This window comes from Leptonychotes weddellii, chromosome 9 (genome assembly GCF_054177405.1).
Source record: "Leptonychotes weddellii isolate Sample4059 chromosome 9, ASM5417740v2, whole genome shotgun sequence".
NCBI classification, from domain to species: Eukaryota; Metazoa; Chordata; class Mammalia; order Carnivora; family Phocidae; genus Leptonychotes; species Leptonychotes weddellii.
In genome coordinates this window covers 23,728,311-23,747,113 of record NC_138377.1, presented here as the reverse complement: position 1 = coordinate 23,747,113, position 18,803 = coordinate 23,728,311, and the positions used below count along the sequence as shown (strand labels likewise).

The 18,803-nt window shown below is 47.7% G+C and overlaps 1 protein-coding gene across 1 annotated transcript; it reads left to right on the top strand.

Annotated features, from left to right (window-relative positions):
- Positions 1-6,861: 6,861 nt before the first annotated feature.
- On the top strand, positions 6,862-10,300 carry FOS (Fos proto-oncogene, AP-1 transcription factor subunit). The gene is made up of 4 exons (XM_006745784.3): positions 6,862-7,171; positions 7,934-8,185; positions 8,618-8,725; positions 8,853-10,300. The coding sequence occupies exons 1-4, from the start codon at positions 7,031-7,033 to the stop codon at positions 9,492-9,494; spliced, it is 1,143 nt and encodes a 380-aa protein (XP_006745847.1). The 5' UTR covers positions 6,862-7,030; the 3' UTR covers positions 9,495-10,300.
- The last annotated feature ends 8,503 nt before the right edge of the window (positions 10,301-18,803 follow it).

The window sequence follows — 18,803 nt, the reverse complement described above, 5'->3', positions numbered from 1 at the left end:
ATTTTAGTATAGGGGCCATAAAAATTTTATTTGGCCCCATTCCCAGTACTTTTAAACAACAACAACAACAACAAAAAGTTAGGTTTTTAACCTTTATACACAAATATTTCTTCTTTTTTTTTTTAAATGCCCAAATATTTTCTAAAAAGTTGCTTGTAGAATTAACTTGAGTTTGTGAAAAAGAAAGGATTTGGGGGACAACCTGCCCTAGACAGAATATCTCGTTGTGCTGATCACTGTTTCTGGAAGGGGTGATTGTGGATTTAAAACTATAGCACCCATACCCTCTTGTAGGACAGGTAATAGAAGCATTTAGACAGCAAATGTGATGGGTCTGTACAGTTCCCAGAAAGGGTGTGTCCATGGGTTTTATATGCATCTAAATTATTATGCCTGATAAAGAAGGTGCTGATCAGGATTTTGGTTCCACTCGCTTGTGGAGGGTACAGGTAAGAAGTCACCCATCAAGGCCCTTTATCCAAAAAGAGAATCCATACTGTCTTTTCAGCCACATGGACAATAGAGGATGAGCTTTCTGTTTAATGTCCATTCTTTCCACAAACATTTATTAAGTGCCTTCTAGTGTCAAGACGCTAGACACTGAGGATAGTCTCCTACTGAAAAAGACAGATAAGGTTCCTGCTTTTGTGGAGATTATGGCCTAGTCGAGGAAGGCAATGAAAAAGTATATAAATGAACAAATAGGGTAACATGGTGATAAGTCCTAGGTAGAAAATAAAACCAGGTAATGTGACAGAAAGTGACTGAGGGATGCCCCATTGGATGGGGGACAGAATGGGCTTCCTGGAGAATTGATATTTGAGCAGACATTAAGGAAGAGTCAACATGTCAATATGGGGGCGGGGAAGAGGGAACAACGGGTAGAATGTCCCAGCTACAGACCCAGCTTGGCATATTTGAGGAACAGAAAGAAGGCCAGTGTGGCTGGAATGGAGTAAATGAGGGAAAGTGGGTCAAGATGAGGTTGGAGGGCTAGGCAGGGGCTGGGTCATATACTTGGCAGACCTCAGTAAAGAATGTAGATTTTTTTTTTCCTAAGTGTAATTCTTAACTTGGCCACTAAGCAGGTTTGGAAGGATTTATGATTTAGTGTTTAGTGTTATGATTTATTTAAGAGCCCCACTAAGGGGGAGAGTAGACTTCCACCTTTCGATCTGTCCCTGTCTTTTTTTTTTTTTAAGATTTTTTATTTATTTATTTGAGAGAGAGAATGAGAGACAGAGAGCACGAGAGGGAAGAGGGTCAGAGGGAGAAGCAGACCCCCCGCTGAGCAGGGAGCCCGATGCGGGACTCGATCCCGGGACTCCAGGATCATGACCTGAGCCGAAGGCAGTCGCTTAACCAGCTGAGCCACCCAGGCGCCCGATCTGTCCCTGTCTTAATTGATTACCTCTCAGTCTTGGGTGGGCCAGAGTCTGAAGGTGGAACTCTTCAGTAGAGTCATTTTTGGGATTTTACCAGTGATCTCTAACTCACTGACACCCCAGGTAAAATATCAGTGGGGAAAATCAGATCTCAGCTGGGAGTTGCAACTGGAAGTTTTCTTGTAGGACACAATCAAATACTAAACTAAGACAAAAAATGTTCATAGCTGAGAGTGAGACTCTAATCTGTAGATCAGAAGGCAGCATAACTCTGAATTCCTACATACTAGTCAGGATTTTTCTGGTTTAGATTGGGATTTTTTTCTTGGCATCACAATTTAATACTGTCTCTCTTAAAGATCTTTCTTGTTGAGCAAGGTGGTGGATAAAGTGGCGTAAACTATGCTTGAGATGTCTTAACACCTTGGAGCACGTCATGTGCCAGCCCATTCTGGCCATGCCCGGCCCTACCCACGCAGACTCGGAGAATTTTCCCATTGGATGGGAGTCCTGCAGTTGCAGGTTTTCATCAGGGTGTGTTGTCATCCTATAGGTTTAGTGACGTAGATGGGGTTCTTTCGGAATTCCAGCAGCTGAGTCCCACCCGAGCTGCAGAAGGTCAGCTCAGGACATCCAAGGAGCTGAGAGCCTGGAGGGGACTTGCTTGTCTGCCTGTGCAGGAAGTTTCAGCATGACTGACAATGAGGGGCTGATGATGCTGGTGGTGGTGAAAAATGCTGCTAGCTTGGGTCGAAAAAGTGTCCTTCTTTGGCACCATAACTATTCCCCAATTTCCTCAGCTCCAGATGGAGTATATCCCAGGGGCTACACGGAGCTTTGTGTAAATGCTCACATTAGCAGAAGGATGGGGATCCCATTGAATCATCACCTCCTGTCAAAGAGCCAAGAGTTGTTCAGAAGGACAAGTTTTTCCCAAAGAGGCTAAATCCCTAGTACTAATTAGTGGCGGTAGTGGTGTGTGTTTTTGTGTGTGTGTGTGTGTGTGTGTGTGTGTGTGTGGTGGTAATCCCATGCCTCCACCATTTTAAAATAGGCGCAGTCTTCTTGCTCACTGTCTGAGCCATAGAGTGAGAAACCTTGACCCCTAAAGCCCTCCTTTGGGTGTCATGTGTGTGTGAGTCCTGCAGGAATTGTGGAATGCTTCTCCTCCGGGGGTCCAGACATTTAGAATGAATAAATTAGAGGGTGGTGGTAACATGGTCATTGTCATTGCAGACAATGTGGCATTTATGTATGGGCAGTGGCTGTCTATATCACGGGGCTCGATAACAAGGGCAAGTCTGATCTTTCAGCACGAACCGCTGGGGTGTTCTTTAGACACAGAGCCTGCACCAGCTGAAAATAGCCCTAACATCTTGTTATTTTCTCTTCCCCAATTTTTGCCTATTCATACCCAGGAATAAAAGACTCAGCCTGTTTGGCTTTTCCAAAGATTTAAAGAACCTCATCCATTGATGGCTAAGGACCCATAAAGGACAATATTTGCCTTGCTTGGATGAGGGTATTCATTCATTCATTCATTCATTCATTCATCCATTCAAGAGATATTTATTGAACACCTACCATGGGCCAGGCACTGTGCTAGGTGCTGAGTGAGTATCGGCACATGAAAAAGACAAAGGCCAAAAGTGTGTAGATGTTAAACAAGTCTAAGAAGCGACTTCCCCAAGTCCCTGAAGGAGTTGATTTTGCTATTTGCATCTTCCTGACTTCTGGTCCCGTGCTCTGACCACAACCCTTCACCGCTAGACCACACTTCCCCAAATAAATAACTACTTCTGCATGCTGGGGACGGGTTGTGTGCGGCAGCATTTACGTAGGCGGCACAGACAGCAGCCTTTCACTTAATGTTGCAATAACACCAGGCTAAACAATGTGCACTGACTTCCAGAGTTACTGAACAAATGCTTGATGTGGGTCAGATCTCTTAATTCAAATGCCAGAAAAGTGCAAAATAGGAAAAGTCTCCATCTGATAAGGAACAACTGTTGAGGAGAGATAGATTTGTTTTCAATTTGAGTTAAAATCAGATACGGGATTCTACCCTCCTTTTCACTTTTGGATACCCAAATAGGAGGAACTCAGCACACAGATAATCACAAACTGCATAAGTTCTGGTTATACGCTCAGACTCGTCCAGAACACAGAATCCCTGCCCTGCTGGGAGGCAGCGCTATGCTCACAGAGGCACACAGCATCTGTCTCAAAGTCACCCTGACCTTGGCAAATGGCAAACATAATTTCACTTGTTGGTTCTGATTTCCCTCTATTTTAAGGCTACACCATGTGAGCTCCATATTAAAAATGTGAGTTTGCAGCCCTGAAATGGATTGAGATGTGAGAGTACATCAGGATGATCACAGATTCGGAGGCTCTGGCATTTCAATCTTTATCATGTCATTTCCCAGAGGACAGTGGATCCAGGTTCCATCTCTATTGTAGTCACTTCCTCTGATCCTGCTCTCCAAGCCCTCCAGTGTTCCATCTCACCCTAGTCTTACCTCTGTCCAAGCACTTGGTGCTGCTCTGCAATTCTCTACTCATTTGTCAGTCTTCTCGCCAAGACTGGAGTCTCTCGGAGGGTAGGGCCTGGTCCACTCTGTTCATTGCAGTAAGTGCCAGCCCCCAGCACCCATAGGAGTGCGTGGCCATAGCAGGCTCTCAATAGTTCTTTTTTTTTTTTTTTTTAAGATTTTATTTATTTATTTGAGAGAGAGAGAGAGAGAGAGATCACAAGCGGGGGGAGGGGCAGAGGGAGGAGCAGACTCCCCCCTGAGCAGGGAGCCCGATGTGGGACTCAATCCCAGGACCCCCGGACCATGACCAGGACCAAAGGCAGACGCTCAACTGACTGAGCCACCCAGTGGCTCCCCCTCAATAGTTCTTTGACAAATAAATAAAAGAATTATGAATTCATGGTTCTGTCCTTTTCAGAGGATGGATTTATTAAGTCTCCAGCGCTCTGGTCATAATGGTGCCAGGAAGGAAAGAGTTAAGCTATTTGAGAGGAGCCAGGTTCATCCAAAGACCCTTTTCCTTTTATTGGCAAAGACAGGATAAAGTGATATATGGGATAAATCCTGGATATAAAATCTTGATACACCCTTTAGGTGTCGGGCTGAGCTGATTCAAACTCTGAAGGGGAAGTCAATGAAATCATTCTAGGTTTTCTCTTAAGTGGCCTGAGATCCAGTTATGCATGGAAGGCAAGGCCAGACCCAGGGATTCAAAGCTTGACCTACTTTGTCCCAGCTAATGAGAAGAGAGATGGATTTGCCTTCAGCTCTCATAACTTTTCTTTTCTTTTCTTTTTTTTAATAATCAAGGACAGTGAAATAGCCTGACAGATGAGAGAATTAGGAGAACTGAAGGCCGAAGAATTGCTTTAGGATTCAGGGCATCTCCGAAAAGTCTGTGTTTATGTATTATGTGTTTTTCCTTCTCTCTCTCCTTTTTTAAGTGAGGAAAAAAAAAAAAAAAGCGCCTGAATTCCCACCAACATAAACCAGTGACATACAATGATGAAATTCTGTTTTCACCTCTGCCTGTGACAGGGAATGCAAAAATAGCAAGTGGCCCAGTTCCACGAATCCCCGCCTCCCTGCCCTCCCAGCTCCCGCCGGGTTCTCATCTCTAAGAATGGAGGTTAGCGCCTGGCCGCGCGCGAGCCGCACGCAGCCCCCGGACCCGGAGGATGATGTCAGGCGGCGAGAGTGGCCGCAGCCGGGCCGGGGAGGCCGAGGCCCCGGGGGAGCGAGGAGGGAGGGCGGCCTGGCCAGGCAGACTGCGCGCCCGGCCGCGCGGCGTCGCCTGGAGACAAGCCCCGGCGGCTCAGTGTTGCTGTAAACAGCCGCTTCCCTGTTACTATCTATAGCAGGATCGCCTGGCTCCGGGGTGCGGCGGCGGGAGGCAGGTCCGCGGTCCGGCTCCCCGCGCGCCCCGAGGGATCCGCCCGCTGCCCTAATCCCGCCTCGCCCCTTTCCAGGGGCCCCCCGTTGAGCCCCTGGCCCGACAGAGTGGGGGAAGGGACACAGGGGCTCTGCTGGGATCTGCGACTTCGCGTCCCCGAGGAGGCTGGCGCGCTGGGACCCAGGCGGGGGCAATGTGACCCCAGGTGTCCTTTGCAGCAGAGCAGGAGGCTGGGGGCGTCTGGGGGCGCAACGCACTCTCGAGCACCTAGCTGCCCCAACCCCGTTTTCCAGGCCACAGAGCCGCGCCTGAAGTCCCAGCGGCCGAGGTCTCCCGCCTGGGAGCTGCTGGCCAGGATCCTTCCAGCGCCCCCGGTCCTCCCCCCTCCAAGTCCGCGCTGGAAAATCACCAGCTGTGGGCTGCCACTAAGCCCAGCTTCCTGGGGGAACCGAACTTCATCTAACTCCCCAGCTCGGACTTGCGCTCCCCCAAAGGCTCTCTCCACCCTGTACCCCCAGCTGACCACCTTGTCCACATAGCACCCCCCCCAACCACATCCCACTCCCCAGGCCCCAGCTCAGAACTAGGCAAACGAACCCATCAGACATCCTTGCATGGAGGTTCTGCACAATGTTTACCGGCTAGCGTCTCAGATTTGACAGTAACACTAATATCCCTAAGTATGGCCGAGAAAAAAAAAATGCGCCTTTTTTCCTTAAAAACGAAAAAACAAAACGAAACAAAACAATTAAAATTAAAATACCCAACATCGTAGATAAAGTAGGTTATCATATTCTCTTATTTTGGATCTCCCGACTTTCCGCTTCCAAATGCGGTAACAGTCCTAATACTGCTCCAGACTGGGGGCTTGAAGGTCTGCTTCCACAGTTTGCACAGAATTACGACTAGAATTGGGAAAGGCGGGGGGTGGGGGGAGGCGCATTCCTTCTGGGGCCGAGGCTTAAGCCCTCGGGCTGTGTACCTGTTTCTCCCAAACCTGAGCCCCAGCACGTTTCCGGGGTTCCGTATACCAGTAAAAAGGCCCTCCCAGCCCATCCCCCCACCCCGCCCCGGGAACAAGGGTCCGCATTGAACCAGGTGCGAATGTTCGCTCGCGTTCTTCGCCTTTCCCGCCTCCCCTCCCCCGGCCGCGGCCCCCGCCTCCCCCCGCGCTGCACCCTCGGTGTTGGCTGCAGCCGGCAAGCAGTTCCCGTCAATCCGTCCCCCCTTACACAGGATGTCCATATTAGGACATCTGCGTCAGCAGGTTTCCACGGCCGTTCCCTGCGGTCGTGGGGGGAGCCATGCCCGGAGTCCCTCATCTTAGGGGGTCCCCGAGACCCCTAAGACCTAGATTATTAAACACTCAGGAGAAAATGAAACACACCAAGACGGAAGGCGGGAAGCTGCGAGGGCGGCGGAGGCGGCAAGGAGGCCGCAGAGGTGCCCAGGTCCTCTCGCCACCCCCCTAGCGCCGCGATGGTAGCGCCCATGACGTGTGTGGGGGCTCATTCATAGAATGCTGTTATAAAAGCGGTGGCTGCGGCGCCTCGTACTCCAACCGCATCTGCAGCGAGCAGCCCAGAAGCCGAGACAGAGCCGGCGGCGGCGGCGCAGCGAACGAGCAGTGACCGCGCTCCTACCCAGCTCTGCCCCGCAGCTCCTACCTGTCTCTGCCCCTCAGCCCCTCGCCCCGGCCCAGACTCACCGCGACCATGATGTTCTCTGGCTTCAACGCCGACTACGAGGCGTCCTCCTCCCGCTGCAGCAGCGCCTCCCCGGCCGGGGACAATCTCTCCTACTACCACTCACCGGCCGACTCCTTCTCCAGCATGGGCTCTCCCGTCAATGCGCAGGTGAGGCGGGCTTGGCGCCGCCGCGGGGCCCGGGATCACCGGGGAGGAGACACCGGGGCGGGACGCTCGGGAAGACGAGTCGCGGACCCCTTTGACCGGGGTGGGAGGCTGCCCCGGCCGGAGGAGCCCTATCTCGGGAGCCCCGCACTTGTTCAGAGCGCACGCACGCCTGTCATAGTAAAAATTGGTTCTCTTCTGCCGCGGCAGGCTCATCCTGAGCTGCCCTCGGACCGCGCTCTCTGCCTGGTTTCTGACTTTCGCTGGGGCAAAACGTGTCCCAAGCGAAGACTCGCGCACTAGAGCCTGGCTCCTCCGGGAGGCGACAGAAAGCGGCAATCCCCCCTCCCCTAGCAGCCTGGAGCAGGGAGGAGGGGCGGGGGAGGAGGGTGAAGCCGGCGGGTGTGTAAGGCAGTTTCATTGATAAAAAGCGAGTTCATTCAGGAGACTCCGGAGCAGCGCCTGCGTCAGCGCAGACGTCAGGGATATTTATAACAAACCCCCTTTCAAGCGAGTGATGCCGGAGGGATAACGGGGATGCAGCAGCAGGGTGGAGGAGAAAGGCACTGCGTTGCGGATTTCTTGAGAGGGAACGGGGAGCCCTTCCATCCAGGATGAGGGGCATAGAAAAAGACCCGAGCAGTCCCGGGCGTGCTTCTCCTCTCTCTCTCTCCCTGCTGCATGCGGCACTGGAAACTCGGCTCGCCCCACCTGTGTCCGGAACCTGCTCACTCACGTCAGCTTTCCCCTTCTGTTTCGTTCTAGGACTTCTGCACGGATCTGGCCGTCTCCAGTGCCAACTTTATCCCGACGGTGACTGCCATCTCCACCAGCCCGGACCTGCAGTGGCTGGTGCAGCCCACCCTGGTCTCCTCCGTGGCCCCATCACAGACCAGAGCCCCCCACCCCTATGGAGTCCCGACCCCCTCGGCTGGGGCTTACTCCAGGGCTGGAGTTGTTAAGACCATGACGGGAGGCAGAGCTCAGAGCATTGGCCGGAGGGGCAAGGTGGAACAGGTGAGGAGTTCTTCAGCACCTTCTCTCAGTAAGGGGCGTGGGTTGGCACTGGTGGAGGAGGGGCCACAGTAGACAGGGTGAAGCAACTACCTAGAATTCACTGCATATCCTCAATGGAGAACCCTGGCTCTAAGCCATTTCCATCCCAGGCCAGACTCCGATAGTCCCACCCCAAGAAATACTCTAATAATTTCTTCCCTAAGAGGTTCCTATCTCATGCTTTTAGACTGGGCTCTTCTTTGTTCTCTTGCTGAGGATCTTATTTTAAATGCAAGTCACACCCAGCCCGCAACTGCAGGTTAGAAATGGCTTCCCAGCGGAGGTGCCAGGAAGCTGGGAAGCAGCAGGGGCCAGTTTCGCTGGGGCGGATGAACAGAGCTGATGGCAGACCTTGTTACTGACTGTTGGTCTTTTTGCAAATTATTTTTCTAGTTGTCCCCAGAAGAAGAAGAGAAAAGGAGAATCCGAAGGGAAAGGAATAAGATGGCCGCAGCCAAATGCCGGAACCGGAGGAGGGAGCTGACTGACACACTCCAAGCGGTAGGTAGATCCCGTGGGTCACTCCTTTTTCCAACTTAGGGGGAAAGTTGGAGACCGGGTGTCGGGGAACAGGGTCCTTGAGTAAGCCCGTGTCTTATGCTTTGCTCTATCCCTCTGTATCATACAGGAGACAGACCAGCTGGAAGATGAGAAGTCTGCTTTGCAGACCGAGATTGCCAACCTGCTGAAGGAGAAGGAAAAACTGGAGTTCATCCTGGCAGCTCACCGACCTGCCTGCAAGATCCCCGATGACCTGGGCTTCCCTGAAGAGATGTCTGTGGCTTCCCTAGATCTGAGCGGGGGCCTGCCCGAGGCTGCCACCCCCGAGTCCGAGGAGGCTTTCACCCTGCCCCTCCTCAATGACCCAGAGCCCAAGCCCTCCGTGGAACCCGTCAAGAGCATCAGCAGCATGGAGCTGAAGGCCGAGCCCTTTGATGACTTCCTGTTCCCAGCATCGTCCAGGCCCAGCGGCTCTGAGACCGCCCGCTCCGTGCCAGACATGGACCTGTCTGGTTCCTTCTATGCAGCAGACTGGGAGCCCCTGCATGGTGGCTCCCTGGGGATGGGGCCCATGGCCACAGAGCTGGAGCCTCTGTGCACCCCCGTGGTCACCTGTACTCCCAGCTGCACTACCTACACGTCTTCCTTCGTCTTCACCTACCCCGAGGCTGACTCCTTCCCCAGCTGCGCGGCTGCTCACCGCAAGGGCAGCAGCAGCAACGAACCCTCCTCTGACTCGCTCAGCTCGCCCACGCTGCTGGCCCTGTGAGCAGGCAGGGAGGGGAGGCGGAGGGCGCCCCTGAGTGCCACTGCCCGAGTTGGTGCATTAGAGAGAGGAGAAACACGTCTTCCCTCGAGGGTTCCCGTAGACCTAGGGAGGACCTTACCTGTGCGTGAAACACACCAGGCTGTGGGCCTCAAGGACTTGAAAGCATCCACGTGTGGACTCAAGTCCTTACCTCTTCCGGAGATGTAGCAAAACGCATGGAGTGTGTATTGTTCCCAGTGACACATCTGAGAGCTGGTAGTTAGTAGCATGTTGAGCCAGGCCTGGGTCTGTGTCTCTTATCTCTTTCTCTTTAGTCTTCTCATAGCATTAACTAATCTATTGGGTTCATTATTGGAATTAACCTGGTGCTGGATATTTTCAAATTGTATCTAGTGCAGCTGATTTTAACAATAACTACTGTGTTCCCGGCAATAGTGTGTTCTGATTAGCAATGACCAATATTCAACTAAGAAAAGATACGACTTTATTTTCTAGTAGATAGAAATAAATAGCTATATCCATGTACTGTAGTTTTTCTTCAACATCAATGTTCATTGTAATGTTAACTGATCATGCATTGTTGAGGTGGTCTGAATGTTCTGACATTAACAGTTTTCCATGAAAACGTTTTATTGTGTTTTTAATTTATTTATTAAGATGGATTCTCAGATATTTATATTTTTATTTTATTTTTTTCTACCTTGAGGTCTTTCGACATGTGGAAAGTGAATTTGAATGAAAAATTTAAGCATTGTTTGCTTATTGTTCAAAGACATTGTCAATAAAAGCATTTAAGTTGAATGCGACCAACCTTGTGCTCTTCATTCTGGAAGTTTTGTAAGATTCTGGGTATTGGAGACCAGTTTGTCCAGAAGGGTGGCTCCTGGAGGGGGACACGCCCCTTTGTTTGATCCCGTATCAAAAAGGAGAAGGAAACTCTAGAGCTGATGTTGGGATGTCTTACAAATACATGTGTTCACATGGTGGTGCTAAGATTCTCTAGCAGATTCTGGGGTGGGAATTGGCTGTGCAATAGCTTTTGTGGGAACATGTCTGCCTGCTTCTCTCTCTCTTTTGAAAATCAAAGGGGGAAATATTTAAATCTAGTTGTGCTTATATTAAGTTGAAATGTCTTAACCTAACGGGGTCCCTTTGGCAAATGGAGTTAAGCTTTGTATAAACCACTTTAACTTCTTATTCCCACAAAATTATGTGAGGGGTTACTCTCACCTTAAAGGTGAGCAAACTGAAGAATGGTTAGAATGAATGACTTTCTCCATGTTCCACTAGAGAGATTCAAGTCTTCACTTCCTCATTCCTCACCCTATCTCTAAGGCTGAGCTGTCTTTTAATAGTTAAAAAAGAAAAGAAAAGAAAACTTCTCAGGCCTTAATTCCTACATACGTTTAGTTGGACTATCTTTATTCTCATAAGGAAAGGAGGGCTATTGTCCTAGCCCTTAGTAATAAGTGCCTTGTAATTTCTGACATTTCTTGAACATCATATGCCTGCCATTTAGCTTACACCGGGGGAGGAGAAAACTGGCTCTGAGAATTTGAAAGAGATCTCGAACAGTACAAATAATGGTTGATCATTCGGTAAATAAAAAGTTACTTAATAGCTCACTATGGAGAAGTCAACATGACTCTGAATAAGCTGTAACTTAGAACCTTTATAATCTTAAAGAAGAACATGACCTTTGTCTGGGGGACCTCTAGTAATGGGGCCTTTACACGCACATGCACAAACCACAAAGAGAGGAGCCCTTCTCTGCTGCTCTCAGATACCATGCTGGCCCCATGCTTGGAAGCCAGAGACCATCCTTCCACACCTGCCTGGGGCAAGAGAGCCTCAGTGCTAGCCTCCCAATGCTTTAGTGATAATGAAACTCACTGGGTGGTTATGGGGTGTCACACTCAATCAAGTTGAAAGTTTTAATTGAAAATGACAGTTCCATTGAGGTTGGTGTTCTCACCTCTGATCTCCCTGTGCCTCACATAATAATTGACATTTGAAACCAACTTACTTTAGGCTCTTAAGAGCACTGATATATCACATATCACTTGCATATTACTTTTGCCTGTCTTGCCATAATGGAAGTGGCTTTAGACTCCCTGTTTGCTGTTCAGAGGGTAAATTTTCTGTAGCCTTTATTATTATTATTATTATTATTATTATTATTATTATTATTTTAGAGAGTGAGTGGGGGGAGGGGCAGAGGGAAAGGGAGAGAGAATCTTCAGCAGTCTCCACGAGCCTTGGGGCGGGGGGGCTCGATTTCACAACCCTGAGATCATGACCTGAGCCAAAATCAAGAGTCGGATGGCTCAACTGACTGAGGCACTCAGGGACCCCTCTGTAGCCTTTAAATATGGCTTAGACTAATTACAAAATTACTGTAACTAACACCCAGATCTGAAATAACAAGGTGAGATACCCTGTAAGGAAACCAGCTGGCTCCCCTTACGTGTACAGAAATAACCCATGGAAGGAGATTTCCCAGGTGGAGAAGTGTGGCTGGACCTCAGCCCTGGACACTGAACTGCTCCCAGGACCTGACTAATGGCCCCTGTCAATCCCATGCTGACTAGAGAAAGAACACTGCTTTCGCTTTGACAGCCTCAGCCTATGTCCAGACGCTTCCTCTAGTGTACCATAACCCAGTGGGGACCAGGCTGCTCTATGAACAAGACCACATTGCAGGTCCAGGGAGAGGTACTTGCATATAAGGAATCCTTTTAACAGGCTTCTCAGAGGCCAGAGTGTGCTCCACAGGAGTGACATCCCACCAAGCTCCCTGTGGACTATTCTCGTGGGATCAAGAGAAGAAAGGAATTCCCTCTCTTTCAGCCAAAGGGCTCTTCCCAAAAGCTCCTTTCCTGAGTCAGGATTCAACAACTCCCACGGATGGTGGATTCCAGGAATGTCGACTTCCTCTCGGGAAAGACTGATCTCTACCCACAAGATATGACCTCACGCTGGTCTTAACAAAACAACTATCCCAAAAGATAGAAAAGATACACATATAATAGAAAGGGATGGGAATAAGGATGGGAGGGGTCATTTCCTTATGGGGAACATGTCTACTTTAGCTCATCAGTGGATCCCCAGACCTGTCTCAGTGTCTGGTGCATAGTACAGGGTTAAGAAATATTTGCCTCGTGGGTGAAAGAATACATTCTGCACTATTTCCATGAGCAGAAATAAATTCCACACATACTCTCTAAATTCTCCCATTCCAAGGGCGCCTGGCCAGCTCAGTTGGTAGAGCATGTGACTCTGGATGTCAGGGTCGTGAGTTTGAGCCCCACACTGGGTGTGGAGCCTACTTAATAAAAAAAAAATCTCCTATATCCAGACCCTTTTATGATATTAAGCAATGGGGATTTCACCTCTTTTATGTCTGGCTTCAACACATGCCCCACTCTGTCCTTGGCTCCTGGAATTCATCGACTACCACCTCTGGATTACCTCTGCCCATTTAATTTCAAAGTGAATACCCTGCCATAGTGTTTCCACCTCCAAATTAATTTTAGATAGAAAAAGGGAAGAAGAAAAAAATATTTATCTCTATACAATAGTGGATTATAGATTCTGTATTGTCTTTGCACATCCCTGCATCATGTGCAATTATTAAAATTAAAGGGTAGCATTTAGCAATTTGTTCTAATAACAGTAATTTTGTATCAGCAACAACTTTCCATGTGTGAACGAAAGTAAATCAATTGCTATCTTTAATTAAAGGACAAAGGCGAGACTGAGGCAAAGTAAAAGTTCTCAGGTGATTACTCTGAGAGCACCTGAAGTTTCAATGTTTTTCAAACCAAAAAAAATCTAAAACAAAAAAAATTAATCTTTAAACTATGTATGAGACTTCATCTAAGCACAGAATAATCAAATAATCAGAAAATAAACGAGATGTGAGCATCATTTGAATGCTGAACATCAGGTCGCTTTAAGGTGTGCTATTTTGCTATTAACATTAAAGAGCTGACTCCTGACTCCTCCCCATCTCCTTCTCATCATTTTCCCCTGCAGGCACCCTGCTCACCAGCCTTCCTTCCATTCTTGACACAGAGCATGTTTATTCCTGCTGCAGGGCCTTTGCACTTGCTGTCCCTCTCCCTGAGCCTCTTTTCCAAGGCTGGCTCCTTCCTGTCATTCAGGACTCAGCTCAAAGGACATCTCCTCCAGGAGGCCTTCCCATATCATTCTATCTGAAGTAATCTCTGTGCACATTTCCTCCCCATGACTCTGGGTCTCACTATCCTGCTTTGTTTCCCCATAGCACATGTCACTGTCTGCAACATTGAATTAATGTGTTTTTTTCCTTTTTAACAAATTTCTGCCCTTCACCACTGCATTGTAAGTTCCATGTGAGCGGGGCCCTTTTCTGTCTTGACCACGTCTGTATGCCCATATCTATTAGGCACTCAGAGGCTTGTTAAATGGATGAAGACAGAAAATAAATGAAGGCAGTTGAAAAATTACAAAAATATCTAAAGGGAGATAAATAGAATTTAAAGGTAAAGGTAAGCTGTGTATTTCACAGACTTCTTCCTGGGTAGAAGAGCATGTCCTTTGTTTAAAAAAATTCCTGTCAAGGGTTCTACAATATTAAGGTGAGGAAGTAGCTAGCGTGGGAAGAAATTTTAAGAGGCACCAAAAATACAAGCATACTGCAGGTCAGGGACACTTCCAGACTAATTACAAATTGAGAAATTTGTTTCAACATCAAATGAAGAATGGATGTATAGGTGAATATAGGTATAATCATCTTCAAAGAAACAAATAAACCTATGTTTTTCACTCTTGTTCATATGAAATTTTAGACCTTCACACAGATCCACTTGAGTTCACTGATGCCTAGCAATTGGTAAGCTAAAGTATAAAGCCTACAATTTAGTCTGCATTAGAATAGAAGAATAAGGGTTAGCTGTTATTACTGTCATTGTTGATATCAATGTCATTATCATAATCATCGTTTGCAGGAATATGCCCAGACCTGAGGGAAAACGGTCGGGAATAGAGCGTACTGAATTCTGATGAATGAGTTCAAAGTTCCCGAAGGGAGCTGGCTGGATAGATTTCCACTTTCTTTTCACCCAGGAGAAAGCAACAGAAGCATAAACTGGTTTAGTTCAAAGCAATTCACTTCAGTGGCTTCCCACACTCACTCAAGGACTAAACTAGGTTGCTTTTCCTTTGCCCAAGGGCAGAAAGGGCTCTTGGCCATTGTCCCAGGGAGGCTGCCTGGCCTGATAGCCATCAGCTCTTCTTGATTAATAAGCCCTTTTTACTTTCAGCTCACACTGACAAGGCGCTTAGGTTTGGATCAATCAGTTGATTAGGATAAGAACCTGGAGGGGTTGGGTGGATAGTTCCATTAGGGCAGGCCCCCAGGAAGGAGGACTTGTTAAAGGGTGAGGAGCAAGCAGCAGCACCTTCATCATAAGGGTGGATGCCACAGGCCCAGTGGCTGCCATGTTTACTTTGGGGAACAATTTATGGTCAGATCTACAGAAACAGTGATTGATTTTCAGGCTTTTTGATCAATTATGAGACTCTCATCACAGCTATAATTATCAAAACTATGATAAATTAATCTAGATTTGAGAAATTGGATCCAATATAGCAGAGGGGTTCAGAGCATAGACTCAGCTTTGAATCCTGGCTCCCTGACCTTGGGTAAGTTACTTCACCTCTCTGCACCTTAGTTTTCCCATTAGTAAAAGGGAGATAATTGTACCTACCTCTTGCGATAGCTGCAAGCATTAAAAAAGTTATGTATTTGGGGCTCGTTACAGTGTAGATATGTTAGCTATTATTTATTATCTCTATAATTAAGGGAGATGGGGGTCAGGGGAGAAAATATTTACCCTCTGGAGCAAGCATGGGCTTCATTTAATTCAATAAAAAGTCTCTGGGTGTCTATTATTTATCAGGGGCTGATTTCAGATGGGAGCAAGACACAGTCCTGTACTCAAAGAGATCATGGTGTAGGAAGGGAGAAAGACATGTAAACGCATACATCATAATACACCGTAACAGTGAAAACAGAAGGTGCAATGGTTGCACAGAAGAGGGAGTGATGGATTCTATCGGGGGGAGTCTCTGAGCAGGTGACCTCTGAGCTGGGCTTTGAAGATGGAGTTTGCTAGATGAACGAGTGCCAGGTGGAAGGATTCCAGGAGGGAGAGGGATAGCACTATAAAAACACAGACTCATAAAACACACTTGCTTTTGCTGGACTATAAAATGTGGGTGGAGGGGGGAGGAGGAGAGGAAGGGGGATGTAAATTATAGAGCATCATATAAGTACATTTGATTTCATTTACCTCAATATTGCAGCATCAAAGTGGAAGGGGCTGGAGACAGGTCAAGAAGAGGTAACTGTGGCCAGATCATGAAGGGCCTGGTATTTACCTGCTTCAGTTGTGTGTAGGCTGAACCGAGGCCGTGGTGATGGGAATGGAGAAGGAAGAAGAGGTAATTAAGGGGTAGGGCTGCTGGGGCTTGGTGATTGAGTGGATGTGGGAGGTGAGGGAGGGAGAGGAATCCAAGTCACTCTCAGGTTCACTGGGCTTGACACACAAGGAGGTTGTATGACTGTGGAAGAAGGGCCTGTTTGGGGGATGAGAAGGTCAGGCCCGTGTTGGGCATGTGGAGCTTGCCACGCCTGTGAACATCCAGGGGGGATGTGGGCAGTTGGAATTGCACACTAGAGGTTCTATATGTGAGTTTTTAGAGTTTGCCTGGAGGCATGTGGTTGGGATAGAACCTGGAGCCCTAGGGTATAATATTGATAATGGTTAACATTTCACGCATACTTGCTGCGTGCCAAGCTGTGCCACGCATCTCCCAGGCAATGCCAAATCAGGGACCATATTTGCTTCGCTCATCGTTTTACCTCCGGTAACTGGCACATCCTGGGCACACAGTAATGATTTTGTTGAATGGAGGCTCTCATTTAGTCCTCACAACCACTCTATGGGGCAGATAGTATTAGGATCCTCGTTTTACAGACGAGGAAAATGATCTAGGAAAGATTACACTGACCAAGGCAACACACTTGTAAGCAGCAGATCTGAGATTTGAAATCAGCTCTCTGTGACTGTAAAGTCCAAAGTTCTTAACAGGTTTTTTTTTAAAGATTTTATTTGACAGAGAGAGCACAAGCAGAGGGACAAGCAGGCTCCCCGCTGAGCAAGGAGCCTGATGTGGGACTCGATCCCAGGACCCTGGGATCATGACCTGGGCCGAAGGCAGCTGTTTAACAGACTGAGCCACCCAGGCGTCCCTTAACAGTTTTGTTAGAATGTTAACATCTCCTAAAAATGTACTTATGTGACCTAGGGTGAGACTCGAACCCCTCTGAGACTACCACATCAGGAGTGGGGTTCAAAAATCTCAGAGCTCCCTTTCCAGCTTCTGGACGTCAGACGACTCTTGTGGAGATGCACGGCGGGGGCCCACACCCGGTCACTGAGGGCTCAAGGCCTGAGAGGTTGCCACAGGGCTACCTCGCCACACCAGGAGCGTCCAGGTGGGAGCCGTCTGTCCCAGGTGCAGGCCAAGCAGGTGGATTAGGGTTCTACTCCTGGACAACAGATTATCACCAACTTAGCAGCTTGAAACGACACGCATGTCTCCTCTCAGTTTCTGTGGACTCAGTGGTTTAGCTCTGTCCTCTGTTCAAGGTCTTGCAAAGCTGCAATCAAGTTGTCAGCTGAACTGAGTTTTTAGCCAGATGCTTGAATGGGGAAGAGTCTGCTTCTGAGCTCACTCTGGTTGTCACAGACTTTATTTCCTCATGATTGTATACCTCAGGCCTGACTTGCTGCTGGCTCTTGGCCAGAGGCCACTGTCAGGTCAAGGAGGCGGCTTCCTCAACATGGTTGCTCACTTCATCAAGCCTGCCAGGAGAACCTACTAGTATGTGCTGGTTAGATGGATATCTATATCATCTATATCTATATATCTCCCTTATATAGCAACAGATATAGTAGATACATAAATAGTGCATATTACATATCATCGGAGTAACATCCCATCACCTTTGCCATATTTTATTGCTTAGAGGCAAGTCTTAGGTTCCACCTCTACTCGAGGAGAGGGATTTACACAAAGGTGTGGACACCAGGAGGTAGGAATTACTGGGGGTCCCCCGAGGGTCTGTCATCCACAAAAGGTCACGTTACCTACTGAGAACTTACAAGTAATAATAAATCCAACTAAAGTTGGTCTGCTTTTTTATTAATGCCATGAACTGTCAAATACTTCCTCCTGAAAAAAAGTTTTTTGTTGTTTTAAGGTCTAAACAGTTGCTGGGATTGCTGTTGAGTTTTCACAATGCATAGGTAAGCTTCATTTTTAAAATTACTTATCTTTTAATGCATTGTATTCTTCATGGAAGTAAACTCCCAAGTTACACTAACAGTTAGTTGGTCCCCAACACATGGACTTAGCTATATGCCTTCATTTTAAGAGTAAAGCTGTAATGGTTCAGAGTCATTTGAGATTGTTTTGGGTGCAGTGCACCTCTCAAACTCTCTGGTAGTACACAGTACTGTGTTTAAATAGATTTGAAATAAACGAGCACAACAGTGACTGTAAAGACTGAGAAATTGAACTTGAGTTACTTCAGTTCTGTTATTATATATGACCGTGGGGAGTTTTTGTGTTTAAAATTTAATACTGTGAAGGAAGCGATGCAAACTGAGAAGTGTGATGTTCTTACTTGGTAAATATACATCTCAGCTAATACAGGAAATACTTTACTAAATTTTAATATTAACTTTAAAGTGGAAAATTCCCTTACAATATTTATTGTAAAACTGAAAAACGAATCAAGAAAACAAAACATTACAACATTCTGATTTAGTAGTTGCCTAATACTTGGTGAGCTACTGTTTTCCTGCTTAGGATTAAAAATAGCTAGCCCTAATTTGGCTCACCATGGGCTAGACTCTTCCAAACACACACTCACACACACTCATATCTGTATGAACTCGTTAAAACCACCCTAGCAGGTGAGTCCTGCTATCAATCTTATAGATAAAATAATCTGGGGCACAGAAGGCTTGTGATCTGCTCCAGATCGTCCAACTAGAGCGGCAGAGCTGGAATTTGAACCGGGCAATGTGGCTCCAATCCCTGAATTCTTATCCGCTAGTGAGAAAAGACAAAGCAAAACCAATATCCCCGACAACCCTGCAGGCCGATGGAAGCCCTTCAAAAAGGACAGGAGGGCTGCTTTCTGTTCCAGACCGGCCCCTGCTGGATCCTGGGCGGAGGAAGAGCGGGCTT

Excerpts from the sequence above, each read along its gene's own strand:
- FOS (XM_006745784.3), top strand. The coding sequence starts at position 7,031 with ATGATGTTCTCTGGCTTCAACGCCGACTACGAGGCGTCCTCCTCCCGC. Across the intron at positions 7,172-7,933 it reads GCTCTCCCGTCAATGCGCAG|GACTTCTGCACGGATCTGGC; the intron begins GTGAGGCGGGCT and ends GTTTCGTTCTAG. Across the intron at positions 8,186-8,617 it reads GGAGGGGCAAGGTGGAACAG|TTGTCCCCAGAAGAAGAAGA; the intron begins GTGAGGAGTTCT and ends TTATTTTTCTAG.